Source organism: Arachis duranensis, chromosome 5 (genome assembly GCF_000817695.3).
Source record: "Arachis duranensis cultivar V14167 chromosome 5, aradu.V14167.gnm2.J7QH, whole genome shotgun sequence".
Classification (NCBI taxonomy): Eukaryota; Viridiplantae; Streptophyta; class Magnoliopsida; order Fabales; family Fabaceae; genus Arachis; species Arachis duranensis.
In genome coordinates, this window is record NC_029776.3 from 43,189,717 (window position 1) to 43,201,657 (window position 11,941).

Below are 11,941 nucleotides of genomic sequence, written 5' to 3' on the forward strand. Positions count from 1 at the left end.
GGTTTCTAGTCTTTCTCTCTTCCTGGCGCTAAATGCCAGGTTCGGTGTTTAGCGCCGATAGCGTGAGATTTTGGACATGCTTTACGAAGTCTTCTACACTAAACTCTAGGTAGTGATTTTTAGCGCGAACTCAACAGAGAACTTGTACACGGTACGAGGCACTTGGCGCTAAATGCCAGGTAGCGGTGTTTACCGCCACCTTGACAACTCAAATTTTTTCCTTTTTATTTTGCCCAAATTCTGCCAAATTTGCCTAGATTTTTTCTGAAATAAATAAAACCACAATGCACCTCAAAGTAGAATCCAAATAGGTTTTAAGCACTAAAATCTCAATAAAACTCAATAAATTCACATCTAAAATAGTAAAATAATATAAAAAAGAAACTCACGCATCAAATATATATAACTTAACAGATGCGTCAAATATATATAACTTAACAGATGCGTCTAAAGTAACTAAGATTCATTGTTGGCAATGTCAACCAATTAAAGAGAGACAACAAGGACATTGTTATAGTGAGTCAATTGAAAAAACTTCAATAATGCATTAATATTCTCTATCCCTCGTATTTAGCGTTACAATAGCCATTATTATTTTTGTGTGAGAATGATGGATTTTGTGTGGATATCGTAACGTCAATTTTTCAATATTGAATCTACTAAAAAAAAGTAAATAGCCACTTTGCAGCAATTTTTTTATTTTTTTGCTTATAGAAAAAAAAAGGAGAATTGTTGATAAATATGAGATTAAGGAGGTTGTTTCAACAATTTATGTTAAATACGATGATGGAATTGAAAGGGTTACATATCATCAAAATATTTTTTCAAAAACAGAACCATATTGACTCTTATTTTTCATTGGTTTAAGTAATCGAATAACATAAGTTGTTCTGATTTACTTCAACACAAACTAATAGATAAGGCTGGTTTTCCAAGTATATCATTAAAGAATATTGATCAATTTAATGGTTATTGTAATAATATAAAGTTGCAAATTAGAAAGCTTGAAAATGATATGAAGTTTTAATATGTGATAATATTGGTCATATTATTTTGATTCTACGGATAAATATGGTATCAATAAATAAAATTGTCTCGGTTAGATTTTAACAAAAGACAATTTTTTATAATAATATTTTTGATAAAATACTCTTTTAATTGTTAATATTTAAGCTAAATCCTAATTTTCGTTCCTAATGTTTGAAATGTCTTATTGTTATTCTAAACATTTTATTTCATCCTGTTTTAAAAATTGATTAAAAAATTAAAATAGAATAAAATAAAATATTTGAAATTAAAATAAGATGTTTTAAATATTAAAATTTTGGACTTAATTCAAATATTAAAGACTAAAACAGTATTTTATCTTAATATTTTTGTCATAACAATAAAAAATATCTTAAAATTTTTTTATTCCAAATTTAGTTGTACTTAAACAAATTAATTTTTATATATGATTAGCTATATATAACATTTTCAAGAGTTAACAATATAAGTCACTAAAAGTTTTGTTTATTAATTATGAGAAGATATCTACTACTTCTACTAATAATAATATATATTTTACATAGAAGACTTTAAAAAATAGAATTTTAATGCAAATATTTTAAATTAATTTTAAATTGTTAATTTTGTTAATAAATAATTTATTTAACTTTAAACATATATAAAATATTTATTTTTATTTTAAATATTTTTATAATAAAAATAATTAAACTTTTTAATTGACTGTGACTTTATAATTTAAAATTTTAGTTGTGTTTTTTTTATATTTTTTAAAAAATTAAGATTTTAAAAATTAGACCGGATTTGACGGTTCGATTAGATTAGCTAAATATCGGTCTTTTAACAAGTTTTCTTGATTTTAAAATTGGTTTGTAAAAAATCGATAAAAAATTAGCCGAACTGACAGTTAATCAGTAAACTAGTTGAACTAGGCCAATTTTTTGAAAGGCTGGTTTGCTATTTCGCATAAAAATGGGGCTAGAAGCCTTTCCCTTTCTCCCCAAAATTTAACCCTAATTTTTAATTTGTGTGACTAGAAGCAGAACATACCCGCTTTTCCTTCTCTCTCTCTCATCCTAACATCCAACCCTAATTTTTTGTAACCTTATCAAAGCAAACAGCAAAGTCACATTCCTTTCATAGAAAACTCAGGTCACCATTGAACTAACATCATCATCCTATTGGTATTGTTCGATTTAATTCGCTTCTGACTATAACAGATTGTGGTGGTTCTTATATGTGGTTATGATTATGATTTGTGATGAGTGGTGTTTTTTTTTAGTTAAAAATTTGTTATTGTTTTATTTTTGTGTAATAAATCATGATATATTTGTCAATTATATATATTTTGATTATTTTGTTATAAACTTTAATATTTATACATGTTTGTAAATTTTTAACGATAAATTATAAATAAATTATTGTATAAAATTATAAAATTTTTGAATTTTATTAGTTTAAAAATTATTATATTAAATATAATTTTATTTTATATTTAATTAAATCAGTTTAATTATGGTTGAATTTCGGTTAGACCATTAAACTATTGAATCTGTCACTCGATTGGTTCATTAACCGGTTCGGATCTTTCAACTATGTTTCAAAAATAACCCATATTACGGTATGTTCTATCCTCTTCCACTCCGAATCCAATGTCTACTTCACGGTCCGAGTAGCGCTTAGCTACTTGCCTACTTCGCTACTTAGCTTCCTAATTTCTAGGAACAAAAAATGCAAGCGTTTCGAAGAATCGCAACCTCTATCTCAGTATCAAAACCGAAGCAATTAAACGCACCGTCGTTCACGGTTGCCGCCAAACCCTATCTCAAACTTTCCGACAAGGTTCCCGCGACCAGGTTCTGGTCGTCGGGGCGCGATTCCGGCAACGGCGAAGATGAATGGAACGAGGCGTGGGAGTCAGCGTGGCTTCCGGAGGATCTCACGCCCAAGTCTCGGGCGCCATGGGAGACCGACGTTAACTTTGGTTCCCCCTCCACGTCCTTGCCGGAGTCTTCCTCCACCGCCGTTTCCGACGGGGTCGCGGTGGCGGAGATCGAAACTCATGCTGACGCGGAGACGAAGGCGTTCGTGGAGGAGATGAACGAGAATTGGGAGGTTAGGAGAAAGAAGGGATCGAAGGAGAAAGAGAAGGTGCAAAATGGTGCCGTTTATAGCGTGGAGAATATGAAGAAGGATTACCGGTTGAGGAAGCAAAGGGTGCACGCTGGGCTGTGGGTTAAGGAGATTGAGAAGCTCGAGGAGGCTAAGTTGGGGGATCACATTGGCAGCGGCGGCGGCGATGACATTCAGAGATTGCTTGACAGCTGCTCGGAGTATGCCTCTCTCTCTCTCTCTTGTAATTTCGGTGTTGAAAATTGGAATTACATTTCTATTTGTACTTTTATTTTATTATTTTCAAATAAGAATAAAGGGACAATTAGGTCTCAAAGATTTTGCCTTCCTACTAATTAGTTTCTAAAGAAAAAAACAATATCACTTTGGCCCTCCAGAAAAGCAAACCGTAGACATGTGATGAACTTCTATCAATTTATCAACTAAAACTTACCGGTGATGTTTATGCACGGTTAATTACTTTGACGTGCCTATCTATGAAAGATAGCCATATAGATAACAATTTTTGGAGCTAAACTTCACTTGTTTTGATAGCATTTGCGATAATTAGAGAGATAAAGGGTATATAAAAACTCAAAAGATAATAAATATTTTACTGTCCAAAATTACCTCGTTTTCATGTTCATGTGACAGTAACAAGACATGCACCACTATAAATAATGAAATACATGGACAATTTCTTTTGTTTTACACTATTTATTGACAGAAGGATATATATGTTCACTGTTTGCTATTTTGGAGAATCTAATTGGTACTTCTTTTCTTCAAGGACTAATTAGTCCAAGTTCAACATCTTCAAAGATCTAATTGTTACTTTATTCTTCAAATAATGAAGGTTTTGTAACGTTAATGCATGGTGTGGATGGTCCCCTAATTGGATTATGAGTAAGTATTCAGAGTTGGTCAGTTGAAGTTGCCTAATACTGATGAGTGAGGAGAATTTTAGATGGGATTGGACCATGTTAGTGAAGTTTAGGGTTCCTAGTTTTATGAGATAAACATAAATTTTATGTTGCAGGGAAGAGTTGTCTTAGTTTAGGATCAGGTATGGCTTTGAGATCAATGAGGTACTTACTATAATTTTACATTTTGATAAATGTGAGGGGCCAACACTTTTTATCAATATTAGGTAACACTTTATTTTTATACTATTAAGATTTAGGGTTTAGGATTTTGAATTTAGTATAAAAATACTTTTATTGGCCAGGTGTTGGTAAAATATGATAAATTTGTTGGTCATATAGTATTGCTGTTACATTTTTATAATAATCCATCAATGAGAAATCTCAAGAATTGAACTAAAGTCGGCTTTGTGAGGCACTGAGGTCTGAGGCCTTAATGTCTTTATGTTATTGGTGACTGCACACAATCTTATGAGGCATTATAGCTACTTTGATAGCGTAGGGCATGTCAAATTTGTGTTGAATGTGGTCTCGTCAATGGGAATGTTAATGCATATGTTGCTTTGACAAGTTGCCATTCAACATAGTTGTCTATCTAAATAAAATTAATAAATTATAAAACGATAGTTTCTCATGTTAAATATAAACATGGCACCATGTATAATTTTTGAAAATTCTTAGCAAGGATTCAGGAGTGTTTGATAGTATCTCATTTTATCAATTAATCCTAGTTTATTCCATTTTCTACTGTTAATGACCAGCTTCCCGATAACTTAATCTTTTTGCTAATGCCTGTGATTCATTTCTAATTATTCTGTGACACACCCCATGTTATAATAGATAATTAGGCTTGAAGTTTGGACAAAGTATAGCTCAGTGTAGTGCTTTTCTATGTGATGAAATTCCATTTTTTATTTAGCTAAATGGTGTTGTAAGAATCAATCCTCCGATTAGTTTTATATATTAACATGCACCTTCTCTTTTAGTTCACGATCCCCCCGACCCCCAAAACAAAACAAATCTGCTTCCTCCTCCTTTCCTAATTTATGTATGCTACAGCAACTACAATAATTTCAAATACATATACAATAGTGCTGTACTATTTCTGTATGTTGCACTTAATGCTCTAAACACTTGTAGCATCTTCGACTCCGGCAACAATGATCTGAACAACACAGAAGTTCCAACTTCTGAGTTCAAAAACATGCCTGATGGGTGGGAAACAATATCTAAATCTCAAGATGGAAACATATGGGAGATGTCCCAGAGAGAAGAGGATATACTTCTCCAGGAATTTGAGCGTCGGATTGCTTATAGCAAGTTTCAGGTGTGTCTATAAATATATTCAAATTATGCATTTCGAGTGCTGAAACAAGGCACTAACACCATTTTCACAAACAATAAAGTTCATGGATACATTCTGGTTTTCTATAATGTCAGTCAGTTATATCTTCAAATTTCTTCCTCAGTCCTTATTTGCAGCACTTATTATTCACAATCTTGTGAATCTGGAATGCAGATCGCTAGTTTTATCAAGACTCATATATTTAGTCGGAGGAGACCAATTGATGGGTGGAAATATATGATAGAGGTGGTGGGACCAAATGCTAAGAAAGGGAAGGGTAGTGTCTCTAGGGTTCCCAGTCTAGCTGATCCCTCTACTCAACCGTTCAAGGAGAAGACCCTTGTTGACAAGAGTTACATTCCCCTTGAGAGAAGGTAGTATCATGTATTCTCTTTCACTCTCAATGTATTATCATTTAAATATTGGCAGATAAGAGGACAGTTATAGCAACTTACCTATACAACAGATATGCTTCATGAGTACATGGTTAAATGCTCAAAACCCTTCATGAAGTTATGCATTTTCGGTTTAAGTTGTCCTATCTCTGCGGATTATTTGTAATGCATCCAATCTATTGCATGTTTGTCTGGAATGTTTGCGTCCTATCCTTGTGTTGGTAAAGTTAGCTTATAATCCGTCAATAGATAAATGTTTAATATAATAAGTTAATAAACTTGCAAGGAAAAAGATTGTTTATTTTAGAAAATGGTTTTGCAGATTAAGGTATTTGAATTGAGTAAGATATTTATAAAGTACCAAATGGGATTTTATGAAGTGATATTCATGAGAAATGGCATATTACTGCTGTTTTTTGAGATGGGAATTGACAAAAGAAAGGGTTTTCAAGTAAGTAGTTGTAGATATGCTTTGTGAGGAGAAGGTAAAAACTCAGTTGCAGTCGACTTCACGTGAAGTTGATAGTTGAGTCGTTAGATGAAAATTTAGTCAAATCAGTTAAATCATCTAACGGCTCTTAGTTATCAACTTCACGTGAAGTCAACTGCATTTGAGTTTCCACCTGTGAGAATTCTTGATACTAGTAAAAACAATAAAAAGTATATGGGTAACAGAGAACTGAAAAAAGAAGGAAAGGAATAGAGATTAGAGAACTGCACTTACAAGCAGTTAAAATTTTTAAAGTGACAATAATTCTTGTTATACAGACGAATTTACGTAGCAATCACCATTTAAGCGAAAGGAGTAATCGTGTGTCACCGCCAGCAACGAAACGCTACCTTAATATTCGTTGTATAACCTTCACATCGAGCCTCATTATAACCATCAGGTGACAACCTAATCGTTACACATTAAGACCTTCGAAGCGTTGTGTTTGTTTGCCTAAAAGGCTTGACTAGTTGCATTTAAACATTGGTTCCTGCTTACAAGGTTTTGCCGAGGGCTTATAGGCACTGAATCATACGGTTACAAACTTCTCCTCATCGTTACAACTTACAAGCACTTGTGCAACTTCATATGCTTTAATGTTCATTGTCTAACCTTCACATGATGCCTCTTAATTTCACACCAACATCGTCAAATTAGCCTACTTGTTTACCTAATAAGCACTTACCTAGTTTCATTTGAACACTGATCCCTGGGTACATGGATTTGTCAAGGATTAGAAGCACTAAATCACAAAGTTACAAGTTCTGCTTCATGGTTACATGCACTTGTGTAAGTTTATGTGCCTTAACGTCCATTGTGTAACTTTTACATCATGTCTCATTAAAATCATCATGTGATAACCTCAATCGTGCCACATTAAGATCCTCGAAATGTCATATTTTTTTGCTTAAAAGGAACTTGACTAGTTATGCTTAAACATTGATCCCTGGTTACAAGCTTTTTCCCATCGTTATAGGCACTGTGCAAGTTCATGGAATTTAACGTTCAAGTACACTATATGGATGAATGCAGGAAAAGAAATCAGTATTATTAAGTCTCATATCTTGTAAACTGCGAGCAGAAGTTGTAATTTTCATCTATAATACATCTAATCAGATGCAAATACATTTACGTTGTTATGAAATGCAAATCTAAAAAAATCAATGATTATGAAAATAAGAAGGTAAACTTTTATAAAGTTATTTAATTATAACCAGATTAGTAAGTTGAACTAGTAACCTAATGACTTGATAATCTCACCAGTTCAATCACCGATTCAATTCTAATATCTATGATTTTAAGGAACATGCCTTCTTGCTTATTTCCCTCTATGAAGTTGGCATTTGTATGTGATTGATTTTTTATAAACAAGTAACGATCATATTTCAACAAAATTTTCAGCTATTGAAAACCAACATGGAAAATGTTGAAACAAATAATTCTATGCTAGCCGGTAGCGGCATCTTTAGGATCTGATGCTGCCTGCGCTATTATATTATGCACATAAAGGTCCCTCCAAGAGAATATTGTCCATAATACATGGCTTCAAACTCCGTTCAGACACATGACCCACCACGTGAGGTTATAGTTTCTGAATGCTATAATAGTAGAGAGTGAATACCCTCTCTGCTTATATTATGGCAGCATTCTGGCTTGAACTCTTTGAATCTTGCATTAAGTAGAAAGACCATAGTCTCAATCTGATTTGTTCTGTGATGGAGTTGTTTAACTTCTAGTATCTCAACTCTGGCTTTCACCGAGTTTCAGTAGAAAGTGAAATTCACTGGTGAGTACTAGGAACTAGGAAATCGATCTCATGTCTGAACTTTACTTCAATAAGAAAGGAGAACAAAAAAATAAAGCTTAACAAAATTAGATCACTACATAGTACATACCTTGTGCATAAGAACTTAAGCTATCTCAATGTACTAGGTAGATGCCTATTGAAAAATTAATGTAAAGGAAATTAAGGTCAGTAAAAGCGTTTGTATCTCATACCATTATACAACTACTAAAATATATGCAACTGACAATGCCACAAATGAGAGAAATTTGTGTTAACAAAGTCTAATATATAAAATCATCATTGAAGATTGTGTAATTTCCATTTGTGTATGCTCCATGATGCCTTGCTCTAGCTTCTCTATCCTGCATTTCAGCATTGTGTAAAAGTTAATTTATTATTTATTTTTTTGATGATTATATAAGCATGACTAAATATATGTTCATGTGAAGATAGCATTAGACAAGGGCCACGAACACCTTATAAATTGAGTCCATAAGAAAGACCAAAATGTAATATAAAACACTTACCATCAACATGCTTTAGTGTTTCTTTTCCTCGCTTAGTGATGTTCCCATAACAATAATATCAGATTATGTGCAAAGTAATATCAGTACTATTCAGCCATGGTCTCTTATGAATATAATTTGTCAATGTGCGTATTATTCTTTAAGATTGAATCCTTTTTCTAGTTAAAGCTAAAATAGCTAAATATAGAAATTTTATAGATTTTGTATTATCTAAGCTAATGGGTGAGAAAATTTTGAATTATGTAATAACATAGCAAATATTTGTTACCCTGCTTATGAGTCTTTCAAAGGCTTCTGTTCCATGCTCTTCCATGTATCTCTCAGCCGCGGTCAAAACATCGTCTTGCTTGCTGAATATGTTCTTTCTTGGAACATACCACATGTGAGAAGTTCGTGGCATCTGCGGCAGGTGCGGAAGTTGTGGGTTCATATAGAAAGGTCTAATGTATTGCTTATAAACATGCGCTGCGCCATTAAAGTGTGGAAGAACCAACCAGCAACTAAGTATCAACTTGGCATAGGGCCATATGGCAAGCCTGAAAATTAGCAGCATTGTTAAAGTACAAATACAAAAGGCAAACATCATAGGAGTTCAACTAACATTGATGGTTCTTAAAAGTGTGAAGCCAATGTGCCACTCAAACGTAGTAGACAAGGCAGCTTTTGTCTAAAGAATGAAAAATTGACATTTAGAATTTGAACTATTTAGATAGGAAAAACTACCATTTGTACCCATAAATTTTGCGAACGCTGACAAAAGTACCCATTAAACAAGAAAACTAACGTTGTACCTATGAAAGATGGGTTCCGTGTGACAATAGTACCCAAATCGTGATTTTTCGTTGACTTTTTAATAAAATTCCCAAATTACCCCTTCTATCTTCTTCCCCAAATTCCAAATTTCACAACCCTCATCCTTCGTCTTCCTCCTCTGCTGCTACCAGCCACCAGGCATGATCTCTTTGGCGCTTGGGAACATCAGCAGCAAGAAGCTGTTGTTGGATAGAGGTGAGTTGTTGCTGCCTCTCGCGGCGCTTGGAAGCGGGAACCCAAGTGCTCTTCACATGGGTTTGGCAATCGAAGCCACGGCTCTTGCAGCATGTCCTGCACCGCATGTGAGGGCAATCCTTCTTCGCCTGGTTCCCACAGTCCTAGCAGCTAATCCCACCTGCTCCACTTGCTGCTCCGCTCCCCACAGCCGACGCCGTCACCAGGAAGGCCGATCTCGAGGGTGACTGATCGTTGGACACGGTGGTTGGACCCACTCCTAGAGCAGCCGCGAAGCTGTAAAGATCTTGCTTGAGGTATGAGGTCGTGTTCCGGTTGGTGATGATGATGATGATGGTTCCACAACTCCAAGCCACTTCGGTACGAGGAAAAGTCTTCATTCTTGTACCAGTAAAAGGTGTCGGAGGGAGGAAACGTCTTCATGCCTGGTGGCTGGCAGCAGCAGAGGAGGAAGACGAAGGATGAGGGTTGTGAAATTTGGAATTTGGGAAAGAAGATAGAAGGGGTAATTTGGAAATTTTATTAAAAAGTCAACGAAAAATCACGATTTGGGTACTATTGTCACACGGAACCCATCTTTCATGGGTACAACATTAATTTTCTTGTTTGATGGGTACTTTTGTTAGCGTTCGCAAAATTCATGGTTACAAATGGTAGTTTTTCCTATTTAGATATTAGTAACTACTATTATAGTTTTAAATGAACATTCAAAAACTAATGTGATTAAAATTCGTCGGATGCATGTTAGAGATGTTGTCTAATTGCTTTCAAAACTACTTTTTCTTTACAACCCATGTAATAATTTCTTTCAAAACTACCTTTTCTTTTTACTACCCAAGTAATGTTATGCATCTTTTATTCCTCATGGTAATCAATTTGGTTTAAAATTTTTCAATGCTCTTAACAATTTAAAAATAAAAATAAAAAAACATACACTTCAAGAACTTTGGCAAAAGTGAGCTCAAAGAGTGTTATCAAAGAATAGAGAACCCAATATGTGAGCCATTGTTGGTCATCAGCAATTGACCTGGTCTCTATGGCCTGGATTGAAGCATATCTGTTCAAAAAGGACAAAAGGGAATGTCAAAAAAAAAAATTCACACATATAATGCTCTAAAAAAAATATATTAATAAAAATAAAATATCACAAAAGCAAAAAGCATACTTACAAAGGGTAAACGAGGGTAACTAAGGGCCTAAACAAAGGAAACAGAAATAAACAATGTAAGAAACAGATCAAAACAACAACTCAGTGTAGTTTCAAAAAATGTCTGAATCTGAAGCATGTAATGAAATCAGAGCTCTAAAAGGGTAAAGAGAGACATACAGTGCAAGAACGTCGAAGTTCTTGGCAATGACGTGGAGGAAATTGTTTTCAGAAGCCCCCATGTGTGTGCTGCAATGAAGATGTTGCGTTTTCTGCACTCTGTTGTTGGTTTTGAACTGAGAAAGAGGGTTTGGAGTTTAGACCGAGAGTGGGGAGAGAGAGAGGGAAGAACAGTGTCTTGAAGAGGAGAGTGACACGAAAAAACAAAAGTAAATTTAAAAAAGAAAAGAAATCAAATTGTGGGAAAAAGTTGACAATGGGGTCCTTGAGAGACCAGAGTTCACACTCCTTGGAAAGTACTGACTTTTTGGGAGAATCTTTTACTATTATGCACCGAAAATAAAATTCGATCTTCTTCAGGTTTTTTTTTGGAGTACAAGTGTTTGGGTTTGGGAATAGTTGAGGAAACTAAAAGTGATATATTTGATTCAGGATCTTCTTAAAATTACACGTTAATTTGAAACCCAACTTTTCTTTTACAAATAATCGATCAACAAAAAAATTATACATCTAAAAAATAAAAATCCATAATAACTGATTATTGTTTCTGCTTTAAGATTTATGGTTGATTAAGTTCTATTTATCAAAAAAGTTAAATAACATATATTGGATTGTTTTATAAAGTATATCTATCACTAATAAAAAGGGTGAGATCGCGTAACTATTACATATCAATATGCTAACAGGTCTAATAATTCGTGTTATACATAAAAATTATTTTTAATTGTTATATAATTTATTGATTTTGTACCTAAAATTACGGCTCACGTAAATAAAAAATTACAAAGTTTTATGAAATGTCGGCTAGGTTTCTTTAGAAATAGAGATCGGTTATATTAGAGAGACAAAAATAACGGTAACAATTAATAAATATTAAATAAGACAAATTATGACTATTTTAATTATTTATTTTTGTTATTAAATATTTTCATATTGAGATATAATACAAACAACAACAACAACAACAAAGCCTTGTCCCACTAAGTGGGGTCGGCTACATGAATCAAACGACGCCATTGTGCT

The 11,941-nt window shown here is 33.7% G+C and overlaps 2 protein-coding genes across 3 annotated transcripts; one reads left to right on the forward strand and one right to left on the reverse strand.

The window, feature by feature from the left end:
• Positions 1 to 2,622: 2,622 nt before the first annotated feature.
• LOC107489238 (protein GAMETE CELL DEFECTIVE 1, mitochondrial) lies at positions 2,623 to 5,988 on the forward strand. 2 transcript variants are annotated; one of them, XM_016109999.3, is made up of 4 exons: positions 2,623 to 3,338; positions 5,181 to 5,367; positions 5,560 to 5,759; positions 5,852 to 5,988. In XM_016109999.3, the coding sequence occupies exons 1-4, from the start codon at positions 2,737 to 2,739 to the stop codon at positions 5,862 to 5,864; spliced, it is 1,002 nt and encodes a 333-aa protein (XP_015965485.1). In that variant the 5' UTR covers positions 2,623 to 2,736; the 3' UTR covers positions 5,865 to 5,988. The 2 variants fall into 2 exon arrangements, with proteins under 2 accessions (XP_015965485.1, XP_015965486.1); XM_016110000.3 differs by having other exon boundaries at positions 2,624 to 3,338; positions 5,560 to 5,988.
• Positions 5,989 to 8,113: 2,125 nt separating this feature from the next.
• On the reverse strand, positions 8,114 to 11,179 carry LOC107489239 (HVA22-like protein c). Its single transcript, XM_016110001.3, has 5 exons — positions 10,919 to 11,179; positions 10,761 to 10,787; positions 10,526 to 10,648; positions 8,852 to 9,119; positions 8,114 to 8,418 (listed from the first exon to the last, which is right to left on the reverse strand). The coding sequence occupies exons 1-5, from the start codon at positions 10,978 to 10,980 to the stop codon at positions 8,338 to 8,340; spliced, it is 561 nt and encodes a 186-aa protein (XP_015965487.1). The 5' UTR covers positions 10,981 to 11,179; the 3' UTR covers positions 8,114 to 8,337.
• Between the last annotated feature and the right edge of the window lie 762 nt (positions 11,180 to 11,941).